Source organism: Lissotriton vulgaris, chromosome 11, assembly GCF_964263255.1.
Source record: "Lissotriton vulgaris chromosome 11, aLisVul1.2, whole genome shotgun sequence".
Lineage (NCBI taxonomy): Eukaryota > Metazoa > Chordata > Amphibia > Caudata > Salamandridae > Lissotriton > Lissotriton vulgaris.
Window position 1 is genome coordinate 1016418709 of NC_141699.1, and position 20711 is coordinate 1016439419.

Consider the following 20711-nt stretch of genomic DNA (forward strand, 5'->3'; position numbering starts at 1 on the left):
CACAGTTTTAGGCAAGGAGCCACATGGACCCCCAAACTAACAGTACCTATGGAAGAACAACTCTATGATGATGCACAGCGTTGTAGAGGTGAGACGCCATTGCCGTGGTCGAGGCAGGTCCCTGGCAACCACAGGGGAGGCAAGGCATTGTGTCTGAGAGGAGGGGACATTTTGAATCCAGGACAGGGGAAGTCTGCTGTGTCTGAGGTGAGGTGCCAGTTCCGGTGAGGCGATGTGAAGTCGGCGAGTTCATGCAGTTACCCTTGTCGGTTAACAGCGATGTGATAACAGGAGGCAGGCATTGGAGATGACAGAGTTGGTGTGAGCGCTGGCATCAGGAATGCCGATAACTGCAGGCATTGTCTGGTGTCCGACCTGCAGTACAGGCCGGGTGATGCATCCTGCACTTCACTTATTTTTTTGCTTCTCTTAGGTTTCTTCCAGCTCCCAACAGCAGGAACAGCCTACAGAGGATCAAAACTGGAACAGGCACCGCCTGGCAGGTCAGAGATCTCAGCAATCGAGTACATGCAAACTGGGGGATGAAGTCTTTGTGTCGCTGAGATTTTAGAACAGGAGGCCAGCACACAAAATCACTTGGGATTCCTCTTCAGGCAGGTTTCTCAGCAAAGTTCCAGGCTTTGTCTTTTCCTTGGCAAAAACAGCAACTGCAGGCCATACCTCTTTGTCACTTATATTGCTTGTTAAGATGATAATTAGCTCATTCTGATTCAGCCTGGACACAAAATCTAAGGCTTCCTCCTTAGCGCCTCCCCAGACCACAAAAATATCATCTATATAATGTAGCCAAGTAATAACTTTGGAAAAGTCAGACTGAAAATTATTATCTGTCATGATTCCCATGCACCCATTAACAAATTAGAAAAACTTGGTGCAAAACATGTTCCCTTTGCTGTACCATGCATTTGAACAACAATCTCATCATTAAAAAGGAAAACATTGTTAGTGAGGCAGAACATAATCATCTCCAAAATCATTCTTGTATGTTTTAAATAGCAACTGTTTCTCCCTCTCAAATTTCTGGCACAGTCTTCAATTCCTTGTTTATGTTCGATTATCGTATAAAGGGAATTGACATCCATAGTTATTAGTAGCAAATTCTTGTTCCACGGTATACCATCCACTTTCGCGAGAAAATCTTTAATGTCCCGTACATATGAGGGTAATTTCATCACATACTCTCTGAGTAAGTGGTCGACATATCGGGAATGCACTGCCTCTGGACGAGATTATAGGCCTGCCCGGTGGATCGATTCTGCATTTCTGAATTTTGGGCAGTAGATGAAGGATGGGCAGAATAGGATGATCTTTTTCTAAGAAACAGAACTCTTCCCATTCAATGAGGCTCCTGTCTTTTCATTCTGTCAATTTTTCCCAGATGTTGTGGATACTAGTGGTATATTTAGAGTTTAGAAATAAAATAAAATAATATAAAAGCAGGTGTCATAACTGAAATAAAGCGAATGATGCAACAAGGAATTCTAAAAGAAATAATGAGCAGTCTGTGTAGTTCACCTATAATTGGCATTAAGAAACCCAATGGGAAATATCGGATTGTTCAGGATCTGAGAAAAATAAATAAAATAGTGGTACCTTGTTATTCTGTAGTGCCGAACCCAGCAGTAATTATGTATCAAATACCATGAAATGCAGGATGGTTTTTTTAGAAAATAACTTGTGTCATGCATTTTTCTCTATTCCATTGCACCAAGATAGCCAATATCTCTTCTTGTTCAAATGTGAAAATCATATCTATGTTTGGAATTTAGTTCCTCAAGGGTACACGGAAAGTCCTTCAATTTTCTAATCAGATTTTGAAAAAGTGTTTAGAGACACTAGTGATGCCCTGAAATTTGGTTTTGGTCCAATATATAGATGATTTACTTGTTGCATCAAAATCACAAGATGATTGTGTCCTTGATTCGATTGCTTTGTTACATCATTTGGCTGATGGAGGGCCCAAGGTGTCACCAGAGAAATTGCAATTCTGCCAAACCAGAGTTAAATATTTGGGACATAAATTAGAAAGAGGAGTGAGGAAAGAGACACCTAAAATAATTAAAATAATACAACAGATGCCGTTACCGCAGACCCAGAAAAAAATCAGATTGTTTCTTGGGGTAGTATGGTATTGCAGGCAGTGGATTGTAGTGTTTTCTTTATTGGCAAAACCACTGATACAAATGACAAAAAAACAAGCAAAAGGCCCTATTGAATGGGATGATGAGAGCATGGAGGCTTTTGTGAGACTAAGAAACTGCCTATATGAAGCACCTGCTCTTGGCATGCCAGATTACACAAGTAAGTGGCACATTTTTCTGCTACTTTAAACCCAGTAGCCTCAGCATTACCTGGTTGTTTGGAAGCAGTAGCTGCTGCTTGTACAAGTCTTGAACAAAGTGACTCAATTGTGTTGGGAAACCCTGTGAAGGTATATGTCCCTCATTTAGTAGAAATTCTTCTGACCAGAACCCGAACTAGGTATGTTACTCCAAGTCGGATGACTAAATATGAAAGAATTATATTAGGAGCAGGGAATGTAACAGTAATCATGTGTAATATTTTGAACCGCCTTGTTACCTGATGTGCATGGAGAAGAAGTGAGAGAGGATGTCGAACATGACTGCCTATATGTTACTGAATATAGCACTAAACCTCGCCCAGATATACAGGAAGAGCCCCTAAATAATTGTGAAAATGAACTCTTTGTAGATGGCTCTTGCCTAAGAAATGAGGAAGGAGGATTAAGTGCTGCTTATGCTGTCTGTACATTGGCTGGAATATTTGAAGCATCCTCTTTACCAAGAGTCAAGTCTGCACAAATAGCTGAATTGATTGCTTAAATTAAAGCTTGCAAGATTGGGAAACATTGGCGAGTAACCATTTACACTGATAGTCAGTATGGTTATGGGGTTGTGCATGACTTTAGCCAAATTTTGGATGCAAAGGGGTTTCATGACTTCTTCAGGAACTCCTACCAAAAATGGAATGTATGTAAAGGAGCTTTTAGAAGCAATACAACTGCTGAAAGAAGTAGCTGTGGTCAAATGTGCTGCACATCAGCCAGGAAATGACTATGTGACTGCTGGTAATCGTTATACTGACCAAGTTGTTCAATACTGTGCTAAAACCAAATTGGCAGTAAACAAGAAAATTGAAACAGCTGGAATCAGATGCCAACTTATGCTTATCTCAGCCATAGAGACATGGGATGAAGTGAGACATTTATCGGATGCGGTAGAAGTAAGTGAAAAAGAAGGTTGACTAAAAGTAGGATGTCAGAGGAGAGAAGATGATGGTGTCTGGATTTATCCAGATGTTAGACCAATCATGCCAGACTGCTTACTCTCACAATTGGCCAGAATGTACCATGGAGATACAAACATAGGTAGAGATGCCATGATCAGACTCTTCAGACAGGATTGGTTCAATTCGAAGTTTAGGACTGTCGCAGAATGCCTGTGCCAGAGATGCTTAATTTGTCAACAGAATAATCCAGGAAGAAATAAAGTGGTCAGTTGGGGAAGAATAGGAAAGGCTGTAGGACCATTCGTGAGGATGCTGGTTTATTTCATTCAGTTACCACCAAGGAGGGGATTGAAGTACCTCCTTGTCATAGTATGTTTGTTTTCACCGTTGGTGGAGGCCTATCCTACCAGAACGAATGATAGTATAACAGTTGCCAAATTGTTGTTTAGGGAACTTATTCCTTGTTTTGGTTTTCCAGTAGCTGTAGAATCAGATAGAGGATATAACTTTAATAATGAAATAATTTGATTGATCTGTGAAGCATTTAGAATTGAACAAACATTTCACTGTGCTTACAGCCTAGAGGCTTCTGGAGGGGTAGAACAATTGAATGGCACAATAAAAACAAGATTGGCAAAGGTGTGCGCATCTACTTTGCTGTGTTGGCCAGATGCCTTACCTCTTGTTCTAATGGGACTCAGAAATAATCCTGACAGGAACACAGGGTTGAGTCCCCATGATATACTCATCGGAAGAACAATGAGATTAGCCATTATACCAGGACACAAACTGTTAAGCATAACTGATGATCTAGTATTAGACTATTGTAAAAGATTGGCTGACCTACCGCATTCTGTCTTTCACCAGGTTGGAGAAGACACAATTGCCAGGCAACCGGACCAAGGTCATGATCTAAATCCTGGAGATCGGGTGGTCATAAAGAATCACACCAGAGAGACATGTCTTGCACCAAAGTGGAGTACTTTGAAACAGGTCATACTGGTTACAACTACAGCTGTGAAATGTGCAGGTTTGCCTAACTGGATATATGATAGTCATACCAAGAGTGTTCCAACTCCTGATAAGGAAAATCCTCAAACTATTCTAGCAGTTGAGGGTGCCGAAGGTTGTGCAGCTGAGGAATCTAGAATAACAGATTTCGGAGTAGCTGACCAAGAACAACCAAGCAGTAGTCAGGAGGATTGGATTCCAGTGGTTGACATTCCTGATGTAAATATCAAAACATGAAGCAGAACACACTAAGAAGAGCAGGAAACTAGTGAGGACCAGACAGGTATAGAAAAAAAAAGCTCAGGAAATTGAGTTCGAAATTTTAGAGACACTAACAGACAAGGAAAAAAAATACATTCAGACAGAGGTGAATAAAAAGATTCACAAATCTGAGAAGGGACAGGTAGGTTTAGAAGAATGTGTTCAGGCAGCAGACAAGTCAAGTGCAATAAGACCTGATCAAGACAAGTTAGGAAAAGAAGAACCAGTTCAGGAAGAAGAAGAAGAACAAAAGCCAAGTAGAACACCACCTAAACAGAACCAGATAGAGAAAGCAGAATGTGTTCAGGCACATGAAGACACAATAAGAAATCCCGAACCAGGCCACTTAGAAAGGGATTCAGAACACGAAGAAAATCTAATTGTGCCACATCATATTGTGAATAAAAGAACCCTCGAGAGTGACGAGGAAATTGAAAGTGCAGTGCAAACAAAAAGAGCTTGAAAAGGTGATCATTGGCCAAGGCATGTCAAGAGATTAAGATACCATCTAAAGACAATAAATGAAGAACCTGAACAAGTGAATGAAGTCACTAGTCAATCAGAGAAATCACACGGAAATCCAAAACGAAGAAGTCAGAGACTGAGAATATTGAATAACAAATTCAAAGGCCCTGAGTGGACCTATGTGATACTGGAAGAACTTAAAAATCTTGATATAAATAAAGAAAGTGATGAGGAAATAGATGCTGAACAGTTTGTCGTAGGGGAAGTGAGACCTCCTTGAAGCAATAGAAAAACTTACAAAAATTATTTCTGAAGTAAAGTAAAGAAAAGAAGAGAAATTTTCCTAAAATGGCAAAGGAAAGGGTTGCTGAAAGACAAAACACTAAATTGTATAAATAAATGCTGTAGAATGTGCATATGTAGCATCCTATTAATGATTATAGTATGGTTGTGTTTAACTATAACAATACCTTATGTGATGAGCATAGAAAAGAGAAAAAGTACAGACATAAATGGAAAGTTAGCTAACATGAAGGGAGATAGAGTAGAATTAGAAGCATCAGATGAGTCAGAAATACATTACACAGTATCAGATAATAACACTGATTTAAATGTTTTCACCAAGTTATTGTTTCAATATGTAGACACTATGGAGGTTAGTGATTGTTATGCATGTATGACGTTACTCGCTTCTGTAGCAGAAGGTGTCACATATCACCATTTACCGCTAACATATGTCATTTCATGTAGTTTACAAACAAGTTTGTTTTATAAAACAGGCAAATTGAAGTATTATTATTCAAACTTAGATGTAATATTTCCAGAGGTTCCTGTTAAAAGAATTTGAATCTAGTGCTCACTAGTCTAGCAGCACAATTTATGGGAGAATTTTTCTTAGCACAAAACGCAATCGATATAGCAGAAGCTCACAAGCATAATTTAATATGTTCTTTGAGGGAAGAAGAAAATATATTTTTAAATTTAGTAGAAGAGAGGAGACAGGATTTCCAGAAGTAAGCCAACAAACAGAAACATTATTTTCCACTGTGGGCTGAGAAAGAAATCATTTTTACACCTGGCAAGGCTCAGGCTGCGATGGCCCTAGATTTTAAAAAAGAAAGGGAAAATCTGTCTCCACAGATTAAAAACAGACTATAACAATGTGTTTATTGGTTCCAGTGAATGTGAACATAATGTCTTGGTTATTGGAGGATGGGGACTAAAAGGGGGAACAGATCCAGTTTTCCCTTGGATTTATTACATATGTGGAAACAAAGCTTACTTTAAGATACCTGCAAGATCTTATGGAAGTTGTTACTTTGGAACTCTATTTCCAAAAGTTTATCATATGAAAAGAATCACTGGAAGCAATAAAAACAATAATGAACTAATCCGTAATAGGAGAGCCAGTTTTGCAGTAATAGGAGGAGACATATTTAGTGCATTGATACCTTCAGTGGGAGTAATTCTGAATTAAAAAGAATTTGTCAATTGTCCACAGTGGTTGATCGATTATCAACTGATATTGCTGGAGGTTTCTTAATGATCAATACTGAATTATTTGCGATCAGACCTATGGTTTTGCAGAATCGACTTGCCCTAGATATTCTATTGGCAAAAGAGGATGGTCTCTGTAAAATGCTGAAAGCGCAACATTGTTGCACCTACATACCTGACAAAAGAGTAGAAATTAGAAACTAGATTAAAATTATTACAAATTAGAAGAAGATCTGAAACCACTGGAAGTTGATAGTGTATGGAAGAAACTAACAAATAGTCTAACATCAATAGGATCTTGGTTTGTTAATTTTAGTAAAGGAGTTGTAGCTCAAGTAATACTACCTATACTTGGAATAACTATGATAGGGTTGATAAAAATGATTTGGTGCAAATGTTCAAGAAAAAGGAGGAGGTATGAAGTAAATAAGCAAGGAAAGAAAAGAAAGTATGAAGAAATTAGGCTGGAGGAAATGAAAGGAGAAATACACAAGAAAATGAAAAACATGAAAGAGAAAGATGAAGTTGGAATTGAAAAGATAGAGAATGGAATCGAGATGTGCTAAAAGTTGGCATTTGATTTGGTATGGGTAGTTTTTGATGGCATAAATGCCTTCAGAGATGGGATTGATGGAGCAAGGATTTGTGAAAAGGCGACTTGCTTGGATGCAATCTTCTCATAATAACCCTGTAACTTAGTATTAATAATGTTTGTAATACTAATTTCGCACAAATTCCTACATTTCTAGAAAAGGTGGAAGCTTGCCTATGTGTTTTACTAACAAGTAACCCGAGTGCAACTAAAGATGGCTGCTAAACGTGGGAAACGAATTGCGCATGCTCGCGCTCATGATGTCTTAACTCTTGGAGGGAAAGATTTGCTTCTGCGCAGTAACAGCTAATATGGTAGCTTAAGAACTCACATGCTAAGCATCTGCTCCGCTGAAACTAAACTGTGTTATATTCTAAGTGCTAATGCATGAATAGTCTTTATATTTAAACGGGATTCGAGTAGAGATAGGTGGTATACAGTGATATCATTTTATTTGAATTTAATACTTTGTCTCCTTGACCTTTCTATTAGATTGTGTTTGGGCCTTAAAGAGAGCTAAGGGCTGACACCCACGTGAGGGCATCCGCAAGCGTGGAAGGGACAACTCAGAAGCGGTGACCTCAAGTCTAGGGACCTGGCCAAGGACATCTTCTCACTATGTCCTGAGAACCAGCTGAAAATCCTGAAGACTCAATGGACAACTGTAAAAAAAACTTTATACATTGTTATTAAGGCAATATGAACATGGGTGGAAAATAAAGCTTGGTAGGAACAAATTATTGGGCAGAAACATAAGACAATACTCTTAAGAAAAAGTATTAAACTTAGCATGGTGTGATGATCATCCCCTCGGTTTGTCTAATCAGAACTAGGAGTTTCACTAAGTTGAATCATTTGGGGGTGGTACTTGCCACTAGAAGGTATAATTGGGGTAGTTAGTTAGATTAGAGAGCTGTCGCTGCCAGAACGCTGAGAGATAGAGATGCTGTCCGAATGCTGATCAAAATACCTAAAGAAGCAGACTTAAAATTTAAGCAAAACAGAATTAGAAAGAAGATCGCAGAAGAATCAAGGAGGTGAAAGAATTAGAAAGAAGATCGCGGAAGAATTGAGGAGGAAAATAGTATCAAAGAGGGGTGAGACGCAGGTGTTGAATCCAGAAAAGGTTACCTGTCCTGTCCTATTCCTGTCCTGAACCTATCACCTCAATTTCCTAAGGGGCCTATAACTCTTGGCCAAAGGGGTCTGATATCGAACCACCCTAGGAAAATATAAATCTGTGTGTTGTGTCAATGTGCTTTTTCTCTCTATCGTCTCTTCCTAAGGTACTTGTCATTGAAGATCTTAGTCTAATTTAGATAAATCAAGTCTTACCTCTTCGGAATGATGGAGTTAACACTGTAATTTGTCTTTGATTCTCATAGTAAAATTTCAGATAAACTTTTAAAACTTATCCGAGCCTGTGGTTATTTAATGAATAGAACGGGTAAATATTTCATGTCATACTTATCAAATATAATCAACTAAAATAAATCCATTTGTAAAGAAAGGCCTTAGTTTAAAATAGGCTCAAGACTGAGAAGCAACAGACATATAGATCTAGCCCTAAAATTGATCCCCAGCGGTGTTCATCAACCAGATAATGAGTGAGTGTGGTTTTGGGCCCAAATGAGTATTTACTGATAGTTGTCCGCAGGTTGGTGTCCCGCTGGATCATAGGCTGATCATCATCCACTCTGTGCACTCTATAAAATTCCTGACAGTCTTCAGACAACAGGATACTTATTTTTTACTGGATTCCAAGTCCTCATAGTTTGCTATTTTACACTGCACTGTAGCTGAAAATGAAGTTCATTCATTTTCTTTTTAAACCAGAGAACAAACCGTGCAGTCACAAAGAGAGTAGGTGTCAAGAAAGTTGGAAACTTCAGGATTATTGCTGATCTCAAGATGATACTTAAAATATCCAAGTATAATAAAACTAGCATATTGAAGTAGAAAGAGCACGAGTGTTTCTCCCAAAGAGGCCAAGAAAATATATCCGAAGACTAGCAGACAATAGATCAGGACCCCTGAAAGTGATTTGGTGGGTCTATTTTTAAAGCAAAAGCCAAGGCTTTCTGCTTCTTTCAATCAGTTTAACTCAAAAGTGCAGCATTGGGTTGAGTCACAGAAAATGATGGCAAGGCCACCGCTACTAAGCTCATCTCTGTCGCGCCTAAGAAAATTGTAACCTAGGGAAAAAGTTTGAGCAAAATCCGGCTAAAGCCAACATTGTATCCTGGCACCTTGTCAAGGACAAGGACATCTTATTATCAGTACGGCAACCAGTATTTGGTTATATAGATAAGGATTTCTGAGAATTAACAAACATATCTCCAGAGACTTAGAGCTCCTTAACTATTCGAGTGAAATGTGCACTACCCGGGTTTGCAAGTGATGTCTATTGAAATCCAAAAGATCTATGAATAAGTAGGTGGGGACATGGATGTGAGTTAGAGAGAAAGGCTGTATGCCTATATTTATTGTTGAAACCATTTACAAAAGAGGACTCAAATAAAATACTATTAAATATATATGAAAGACTCCTGCGAAGACATTTTTAGGATCAGGCGATCGTCTAGGCCAAGAAATGTTTGAGCATGCTTCTGATTCTTGCAGAGAGACACACACGTATTTGCAGAACAGTTTGGGAGGTATCCATGGAGCCTCACTTATTATCCATAACATGTAAATGACTTACATGAATCAATGAACAACTTGTTCAATAAAATTATTTTGTCCGATCGTGGTATAATAGAAGTGATTCCAGTGAAAGGTAAGTGCAGATTAAGTAAATAAAGAAAGGCAAGAAAATTCAGTTCTATGGATAATCCCATGCATACCAACCTGATGCACTGGATACCAGCAGGATCATAGCATAGATTTATTTAGATCTGTCTGCTGTCTTTGACACTGATGATGATTCCAGATTTGCTATTATACTCCAGAAAATGGGTGTCAGATCTCTAATCCTTTATTTGTGAAGGTAGTTAAGAGGTTGCCTTAGTATCTAGGTCCTTTCTTGCCTACTGCACAGGGAATCACGACTACCCAATCACACACCACAACACCTAATCAGGGAAGCAATGAAGCACAACAACCAACCAGCCAATACACAGCTGATTCTTTCATTAGACAAAGGGTCCTTTAGTACAGAAGTTAATTTCCGAAACTGTCTGTCTGAACCACTTAAAATGCAACAGAAATGTAATGGAGATCTTGCTATTTGGTAAGTCCAACTGCTTCTCTCCACTTCAAAGGTGGTCACATTTGGTACCTTCCCCCCCTGCCACATTGGAAGTAGCATGTAATCTAGAGGTAAGTTTGACATCTCACTCTCCCTCTTCCCCAAGCTCTTACTGTGGCTGGGAAATGCTTGTGACTGGTGCTATTTTTCAGGTTTAGATTTTAGTCATCCTAGACAGCTGGAGAGCTTATTTTTTAAAACTTGTTTAGTTAACCTTCCACTTTTATCGCCCCTTTTGCCTTCACTACCGTTTCTCCGGTCCACCACGGAGTCTTCAGATTGTGTGGAGGAAATTGAGGCAGAAGGCGGGGGCAGGCATCTGATCAGTAGGTCAGGAGGCAGAGCCACTGAGTGCATGAACAACTGCCTGCTCGGACGTGCAACGGACGCGCGCAGCCGTCGCGCACAGCGGGCGCACTGCTGGCGTACCTCTGGCGCACCTAAGACAAGCATGTCTGCGCATGGCCGCGCAGGGCCAGGACCAGGGGTCAGGAACTCTGCCCCTAACGCGAGGGAGCTTAGATATTTAGGCCCGCAGCTACTCGCCCTACAGGGGAAACTTCACGAAAATTCCATCCACAGCATAAATCTGTCACAAGGACATAGATCCTGCCCAAGCTGTCCCTTTAAAGTTAAACACCCTGAGTGGGGCTCAGTCAAAGCGCAGCATACTACGGAGCTTAAAATGCTCCTTTTGAACTGCAGGTCTTTGACAAAGCACATAATGGAAATCAATCTAGTACTCAGTGAGGAGTAGCCAGAGGCACTATTCCTGACTGAAACTTGGCTACATAAAGATGCAGACCCAGATGTGGTGCAGGCACTGCCACTGGGCTAGTTTATCCTTAGGAGGGACAGGATAGTTAGGAAGGGAATAGGGATTGAGATTATTTTGAAAAAAAAGTATCAAGGGGAGTATAACCCCTGATGTTTTGCAGAATTGCAAAAGCATTGGCTTTACTCTCTCCTTTTGCCCAACCTGCACACTGTCAGACATTTTGATATATCATCCCCCAGGTCCTTGTGGGATGTTTAATGATTCCCTCATGGACACTGCAGCAAACATGGCTTGCTCAGCATCAACCGTCATGATCCTCGGAGATCTCAACCTCCATTTTGGAGACCACACTACAGTGGGGGGCTGAATGTTACACAAAATCTACAGGCCCTTCAGCTCCTTCAAAAGGTTACTTGCCCCACATATGAGAAAGGCCATATTTTAGATCCAGTATTCTCCAACAATGGTCAAAGGACTTCTTAAAAAGTCTAACTTAAACCAAGAGGTATGGAGCAATTACTGTCCAAGCTCTTTTCTACCTATGACTAGCAACATTTTGGAAAAACGTATCAATAAAACTCTTACTGACTTCTTAGAATCCCACGCTATCCTGCACACCTCCCAGACTGGTTTTCGCCCCAACCATGGGACGGAAACCGCGCTGCTTACAGTGTCAGAAGAGGCACGCCAACTGCTCAATCAGGGTGGCATAGTAGCAATCATCCTGCTAGACTTAAGGGCCACATTTGACGCTGTAAATCATAAGATAGAGAACCTTCCAGGTGTTCGACTGCACTTATTCCCCAAAATCTATTCCACTGTTGTGTGGCGTCCCGCAAAGCTCCTCATTAAGCTCCACCCTGTTTAATGTATATCTTAAACCTCTGACTGATCTGGTCCTTCCCTTTGGAGTCCAGATCGTGATGTACGTAGATGACACACAGCTGGTACTGTCCCTTAACCACCCGACCGAGCATGAGATTGACCTAGAGGCCTGTCTGAGTGCAGTAGCTACTTGGATTAACCACTCATTCCTCAAACTGCATAGGGAAAAAACTGAGCTAATTATTCTAGGGAACAATAACAACAGCTCCCCCCAACTGAAATGGCACAGCAGCCTAGGTGGCACCCCATTCCTAAAGAGAGAATCAAAAACCTAGGAATATGGCTGACAAATCCCTAAATCTTGAACACCAAGCAGTAAAGGTTGCAGCCACCTGCTATGGAATTCTAAGTTAACTAAGGAAAATTCTGCCTCTGCTTCCAGACTCAGCCCGCAGAACACTAGTCCACGTCCTCGTATTGCAATGACTGGTTTACTGCCACTCCTTATATTTGGGTACCCCTAAGGCTACCACGAGGAGATTGCAGGCAATCAGATTTCTCCACAATGTTCCCAGAAAACAATCGCCCAAGCCAGCACTTAGGGCTTTGCACTGGTTACCGATGTTAGAACAAATAAAGTTCAAGTCACTCTGCATAGCGCACAAAACTCTGTGGGGTACCGGTCCTAAAATCCTATGAAACCTGCTGTCTTTCTACCTACCATCCCGAATCTTGAGATCCTCCAATCTCTATTAAGCCAGGGTCCCCAAGATCAAGATATCAAGATTGGGCGGCCGCCTGTTCTCAGTCAATGCCTCTGTTCTCTGGAACACGCTACCAACCCAGCTACGCTCTTTGAACAACCATCTCAAATTCAGGAAGAAGCTAAAGACTTGGCTCTTCACGAACTTTCAATAAGTCTCCTGTTTTCGGTGATGGTTGGCGCAGAGCACTGGGATGCCTACGGGTAGCCATGCACTATATTAAGAACGCATTGATAATAATAATAATAATCATAAAAATAATCCTTCAACTTAATTAAATCCCTAAGAAATGTTGTGATTTCTTCCCATTAGCCACCAGAAAAACTGTTGCTTTTGCCCTTATTACCTCCAGACTCAAGTAATGTAACAGTCGCCACGCAGGATCCTCAAATATATTCTTCACATGCGGCAGCTGGACTTGTGCTGAAACCCCCAAGACGGAGCTCCGCTTCTACTGATCTAAAGCCTTTGCATTGGCTACTAGTATATAAAAGTATCCTCTTCGAGATCCTGTCACTGGTCTTAAGAGTTTTAAAAGGAACGGTCCTAAATACTTGATGGCCAGAATCACTCCCATACAACCCAAAGAACCTTAAAATCCCCCCAGATGAATCTTGTTAAGCCCCACTCATTCAGACTTAAAACCTAAGGTGGTACATCCTTCTGGGTGCTAGGGTCCAAGGCATGGAACCAGCTCCCCAGCCCTTTGCGGTTCATTGAATCGGAAGTCCTTTTCAAAAACCATTTAAATACCTGCCTCTTCATGGCTCCTGATGCACTCCCTTATTTAGTTAGCCTCTTTTCTCTCTTTTGTGTTCCCTCCTATCTCAGTTTTTTGGTTTTATAGTTGCAGCACCGGGATGTTCCCTGGGAGTGGCAGTGTGCTTTATAACTGTATATTTTGTTAATTCAGGGAGGTGCAGCTAGTGCAGGAGGACAAGGCGGTAACCTTGGCGATGGTGCTGCATTACAAAATATCTTACAAGCTTAAATGCAGCTGCTGCAGTGTCCTTTATGTGCCCATAAATTCTCAGGTTTTAATAGAAATGTAAAGTTAACACTAGTGATTATTGTAATTGCTGGAGAGATCTTAGTTGTGTATCGTTATCTTTGACTCCTCATAAACATTAATTGTTTACTGCAAAGTACAATGTGTATCATGCAAATCACAGATTTGTATTCTATGCAGGTTGCCAAATGGGTTATTGTTTTTTGCCAAATAGATCCTTTTCTTACTTTCAGTACATAAATTGCAACCCTTCTAATATAGCACAGTGAACTATGAACCTGCATCAAAGAACTTTCACACAACTACAACAATTGTTTTTTTTACTTGATCTTTTATTAATCTAAGGTTGCTGAAGAGGGTTCCTTTAGACAGGAATGTATTCTTTTTTAGTGCAGACTACCCAAACCACTTTATTACATTTTACATCCTGCCTTTGTGCTTCTTCAGACCAAGCCCTCTTAACATGCAATGCCTACCAGTATTGACAATATGAGTCTTCTACAACTTGCAGCCCTTATAGTCTTGTGTAATATGTCCTATAGATTGATTTACACACTTGTAAGACTCATTGGGCCATATTATCAAGAAAGGGCGATACATTATCGCCGCTTTTATCGACAGGAAAGTCTGCGATAATGGGCTTGATAATATGCCCTTGTGAATTCCCATAGAAGCCCAGGTTAACACCAGAACCTGTGCTTCTCTGGGAATTTACTAGGGCATATGATCAAGCCCATAATCGCCACTTTAGCGGCAGTTTCCTGTCGATAAAAGCGGCAATAATGTATCGCCCTTTCTTGATAATATGGCCCCTTGTCTCTCTGTAGTATGTGTGGGATGTAAAGCATTCTGACACTGAGATCAGTAGCGCTATAAAAGAAATTGAATCAAAGTGAGTGGGGGGCTACACAGAGATAAGGGGCGCCATCGGCGGGGGATTGTGAGGATGTCCATGAAGAAGGATATTTTTAAAGGAGCATCGACATTTTTTGTTTCTCTTGTGCCACCAGTGCTAAAGCTGATCCCGCTGAGGACATGCACTCCATAGCAATCATGTTCCTCACTTTGGTGTAGCCCATGTGTGCAGTTGGTCCCCTTTAAGCTATTGAAAGCCCTCATAAAACTGCATGCTCCCAAAAGGCAGGGCTACACTTTCAGATTTGAATGAGGCATTATGGATTCCAAAAGGGCACTGCAGAAGGTACTTTTTTCGTTTCAAATTCGATTTTAGGGAGGGAAAGTCCTAAGGGGCTGGATGGAGTTTTATTTAGAATAGAAAATAAAAAAGAATGGCGAAGGAACAGTACCTCCTTTTTTGCTTAGTTTATTCCTTTGTCTATAGATATTCAATCAGTTGTGTTGTGTAAAATTCCATCTAAGAATGCCTTGGCATAGGTATTGTTCCACTTCAATTAAATCAAATATGTTGTACGTGTCTATATTTTTGGGTGCATTGGCAAACGTCTGTTGTTTATTTATTTATGTATTTATTTATTCTGGTACACAGCGCTGCTGGCCGATCAATCCTCTGCAGCAATGACAGGCCTTCCACGTCAGTCATTTGCAGATGAACATAGAAGGCACTGGTCAGAAGAATCTTGCTGGCATGCCTTCAACTTAATCATAACTGACAGCTGTCAACAGAAGCTCTCCATAGCGCTTCAGAGAGGCGGGAGGGTGCGTGTGTGCTTGGTAATGGCTTTCTTTAACAATTACTCAAAGAAACGGAAGTCATTTATGGGTCAGTAGTTTGACAGCAATCTTTGCACAGCTCTGTTTTCTGTTCTATGGTCCAACCAGTGATAGTTTCAAAAATCACCCAAAAAAAAGAAAATACATCGTTTTGTTGCAGTAACTGCAAACGTTTTAAACAACCGTTTAGCAGATAATTAGTCTCTCTTCATTTTAAAATGTAAAATGAAGTACTCATGAAAAGTATACTGGGACCCCAAATACTATCACATTATAAAGAAAGATTGATTCGTCATATTCAAATAGGTATTGAATATCGATGGTTTTGCAATTTTAAAACAGCAAAAACTTAATGTACTAATCGAGCATAAAAAAATTTGTTTTTCTTCTAAACATTCAGAACATTTAAATGACCATTTACCTTAAATGCATATGTGAATCTGTGAAGAATACCAATGCAATAAGAATAACTAAATGGGATATGAGTGCAAAGAAATAAATGAAGCAAAGAAAACAATGGAACTTCATTTTCAGGGGCATTACCCCTCTTCAAACAGGTGATGCCCATTTTGCTTTTATAGTAAAACCTGAGGGTGTTAATGAGGAGAGGGTGAAAAACGTGCCTACATTTGACCGCGTTTTAACTGATTTGTGTATATGGAGGTGGTACCTTCTTTTCATCTGTTTGTTCCTTGTTTTCCATCAGTTTAGTATAAATATTATACTCTCATAACCAAATTTATTGTCATGTTGCACGTGAATGATATTGTCTGTTAACTTGGCTTCCTGCATAGCCCATTGTAGTTTTTCCTATGTTAGCCAAACGATACACGTTGTAAGCCTCTCTTTTTCCATTGCACACGTTACTATATAAACATGCTTGCCTCTGTGCCACATTGTTCTTTCACATGGAACCTGCATACATTTTCCTGTTCTGTTCTTTTCCTGGGATTTAGTCTGAGCACCACCGACAAGTTCAAACAACAATGCCCCTTGTCATTCTTTCTGGCCAGGCACTAGCACCTAGACAAAACACAAGACTGTAGCTGTTGTTTATGCACCCACACGTCCTTTCATATAGATGAGTACTTAAGCCACAAGGAAACACATGGACAACAGTTCTGAGACAAGAGCACTGCGTCTCTTATCAATCCCTAGTATATGGTACTAAGGTACCCCGGGCATGGGTACCCCAGAGGTCCCAATAGGCTGAAGCATGCATTATGTCACCCATGGGAGACCATTCAAAATGGAACTACAGGCCTGCCATTGCAGCCTGTGTAAGCTGGTGCCAGCACCACTTACTAAAGAAATAGGTTTCCTATATCTAGGGTCACTGCACTTAAAACCTATAAGTCACCCCTATAGCAGGCCTTTGCAACCCTGAAGGCAGGGTACTTGATTCTAAGTGTGAGGGTGCCCCTAAAGGAACAGGACACCTCTACAGCCTATGGAGTCCTTTCTGTTGGATTGTAAGTGATTCAGAAAAGGGGGTGGTGATGAACAGAGTGTCTGAATTAAGCAGACCACTCTTACCCAGTCCAAAGATCAGGGCTTGATCCATCACCGTTATTTAGCTCACTGCACCATCCCAGCTCAGAACCTGGCTATATGCAAATTAGTCTGTCCCTGGCCCAGTGCATCATGGGAACAGGGCAGTCCAAATTACCAAGCCAATTCTTCACCAGAAAGGAGACAAGCTTCCGTGGACCGGTTTCTGGCATTTCAGACGTCGTCGGCCCGGCTTGCTTGAATCCTGATGGTGCAGTGAGCAAGGGACTCATGTCTGAGTATACCCTGCCACACCTATAGTGGCAAAAAACGATTCAGAAAAGGGGGTGGTGATGAACAGAGTGTCTGAATTAAGCAGACCACTCTTACCCAGTCCAAAGATCAGGGCTTGATCCATCACCGTTATTTAGCTCACTGCACCATCCCAGCTCAGAACCTGGCTATATGCAAATTAGTCTGTCCCTGGCCCAGTGCATCATGGGAACAGGGCATACCAAACTACCAAGCCAATTCTTCACCAGAAAGGAGACAAGCTTCCGGGGCCTGGTTTCTGGCATTTCAGCCGTCGTCGGCTCGGCTTGCTTGAATCCTGATGGTGCTGTGAGCAAGGGACTCATGTCTGAGTATACCCTGCCACACCTATAGTGGCCAAAAACGATTCAGAAAATGGGGTGGTGATGAACAGAGTGTCTGAATTAAGCAGACCACTCTTACCCAGTTCAAAGATCAGGGCTTGATCCATCACCGTTATTTAGCTCACTGCACCATCCCAGCTCAGAACCTGGCTATATGCAAATTAGTCTGTCCCTGGCCCAGTGCATCATGGGAACAGGGCAGACCAAACTACCAAGCCAATTGTTCACCAGAAAGGAGACAAGCTTCCGGGGACCGGTTTCTGGCATTTCAGCCATCGTCGGCCCGGCTTGCTTGAATCCTGATGGTGCAGTGAGCAAGGGACTCATGTCTGAATATACCCTGCCACACCTATAGTGGCCAAAAACGATTCAGAAAAGGGGGTGGTGATGAACAGAGTGTCTGAATTAAGCAGACCACTCTTACCCAGTCCAAAGATCAGGGCTTGATCCATCACCGTTATTTAGCTCACTGCACCATCCCAGCTCAGAACCTGGCTATATGCAAATTAGTCTGGTGATGGACAGAGTTTCTGAATTAAGCAGAATACTCCTACCCAGTCAGCAGATCAGGGCTTGATCCATCACCACCCCCTTTTCTGAATCGTTTTGTCCACCATAAGCGTGGAAGGGTATACTCTGATGTGAGTCCCTTGCTCATTGCACCATCAGGATTCAAGCAAGCCGGGCCGATGACGACAGTAATGCCAGAAACCGGTCCCCGGAAGCTTGTTTCCTTCCCAGTGAAAGAATTGGCTTGGTAGTTTGGTTTGCCCTGTTCCCATGATGCACTGGGACAGGGACAGACTAATTTGCATGTAGCCAGGTTCTGAGCTGGGATGGTGCAGTGAGTTAAAAAACGGTGATGGATCAAGCCCTGATCTGCTGACTAGGTAGGAGTATTCTGCTTATTTCAGAAACTCTGTCCATCACCACCCCCTTTCTGAATCGTTTTGTCCACCATATGCTTGGAAGGGTATACTCAGATGTGAGTCCCTTGCTCGTTGCACCATCAGGATTCAGTGCAAGCCGGGCCGATGACGGCTGTAATGCCAGAAACAGGTCCCCGGAAGCTTGTTTCCTTCCCAGTGAAAGAATTGGCTTGGTAGTTTGGTTTGCCCTGTTCCCATGATGCACTAGGACAGGGACAGACTAATTTGCATGTAGCCAGGTTCTGAGCTAGGATGGTGCAGTGAGCTAAAAAACGGTGATGGATCAAGCCCTGATCTGCTGACTGGGTAGGAGCATTCTGCTTAATTCAGAAACTCTGTCCATCACCACCCCCTTTTCTGAATCGTTTTGTCCACCATAAGCGTGGAAGGGTATACTCAGATGTGAGTCCCTTGCTCATTGCACCATCAGGATTCAAGCAAGCCGGACCGATGACGGCTGTAATGCCAGAAACCGGTCCCCGGAAGCTTGTTTCCTTCCCAGTGAAAGAATTGGCTTGGTAGTTTGGTTTGCCCTGTTCCCATGATGCACTGGGACAGGGACAGACTAATTTGCATGTAGCCAGGTTCTGAGCTGGGATGGTGCAGTGAGCTAAAAAACAGTGATGGATCAAGCCCTGATCTGCTGACTGGGTAGGATTATTCTGCTTAATTCAGAAACTCTGTCCATCACCACCCCCTTTTCTGAATCGGGTTGTAAGTGAAGCAGCCATATACTATATAGAGGGGCACTTCGTAATTACGCTATGACCATCTCAAAACTGGCTGCAACGAATCGTATCATGTTTGGTATCAAACATGTTGGAATCATACCCCCACTCCGTAAACGGTGTTGGAGGTATGATTCCAAACACTGGAAGAAGCTCCTGTTAGGCTCTGAGGGCCCGATTCACAGAACTAACTTAAGACAAAATCCTAAACTTGCTACCATTTTGGTATTCACAGAAGGCACTTACTCATTTTGGTATTCACAGAAGATACTTACTCATTTCGGTATTCACAGAAGTTAGGAGTCCTAACTTTAGGACTCCTAAATGCATTCTGTGAATAACGAAAGTCTTAAAATTAGGATTTTTCTCAATTTAGTAGTAGTAAAGTTACGACTCCTAATTTTAGGACTCCTAAATGCCTTCTGTGAATACCGAAAGTCTTAAAATTAGAACTTTTCTCAATTTAGTAGTAGTAAAGTTAGGACCCCTAACTTTAGGACTCCTAAATGCCTTCTGTGAATACTGAAAGTCTTTAAATTAGGATTTTTCTCAATTTAAAAAGGGGATATAAATAAATGGCCAAGTCGAATGAGATTATACACGGATAAAAAGCTAGTTTAGACAAAACAAACCAAAGATGTAAATATAATGAAATTAATGACGATATGGAAACTACATCAAGCCTATCTCATTATGAGAGCCAGCCATATATCTACAGGTATCTGCAACATGTCGGACTACTATATAGAACAAGATCCAAGATAGAGAATATTTATTATTTTACTTAGCAATCGCTCGGGGTATGAAAAAACGGGTGGTTGCTTCTATAACATTAAACTACCTCATTATGCAAAATGGCAGCAACACGGCAATGAAAATCTCACCCAATCATGATGGAGACTCACAGATAGCTAATTCTACTACTCAAACCTATGAAGATGCTCTATTAGTATATTTACCTGATAGAGTCTATGGTGTTCTTATATAAGGTAACGTAAGGTGACGTTAATGTCATTCACAGATAATGTGTAGAGCAGCGAGAAAGGTATTTAAAAGACTTCGCCACAAGTATCCGTGGTAGAGGATAAAACTGAAAAGATAAAGGGGGGGGGGGGTGGAGAAACGAAGATGACATATCAGCAGGTAACACTGGTGAGGTAGTACAAGAGATGACATACTTAACCCTTTCCATGCTCATGACAAGCTCAGCTCGTCATGATGCACGGTTGAGCTGTGCTGGTGACGAGCTGAGCTCGTCATGAAAGAATGGAAATAATCAAAAGTCAGCACAGGAGGGGAAAACACCTAGCAGCCAAGGTGTTAATATACTAAAGAGATGGGTAACGAGTCATAAGCATTCTAACCGATCAGGTACCTTATATATTCAAATTAAGTAACTCAGGATACGTGATGTCTGATATACATCAACAGGCAGGGACGTCTGGTTCCAACAGTCATTTCATGGCTGCAATGATAATTAATATGGATACCTT

At 41.3% G+C, this 20711-nt stretch overlaps 1 protein-coding gene across 1 annotated transcript in view; it reads left to right on the forward strand.

Moving 5' to 3' along the window:
• The window catches only part of LOC147683945 (uncharacterized), a 93623-nt gene that overhangs the window by 39530 nt on the left and 33382 nt on the right, over window positions 1–20711 (forward strand). The window contains exons 4-6 of the mRNA XM_086942582.1: window positions 434–524; window positions 4138–4500; window positions 4643–4984. Of these exons, the coding sequence (XP_086798708.1) occupies window positions 434–524; window positions 4138–4500; window positions 4643–4984 (796 nt within the window). The remainder of the gene's footprint in view (window positions 1–433; window positions 525–4137; window positions 4501–4642; window positions 4985–20711) is intronic.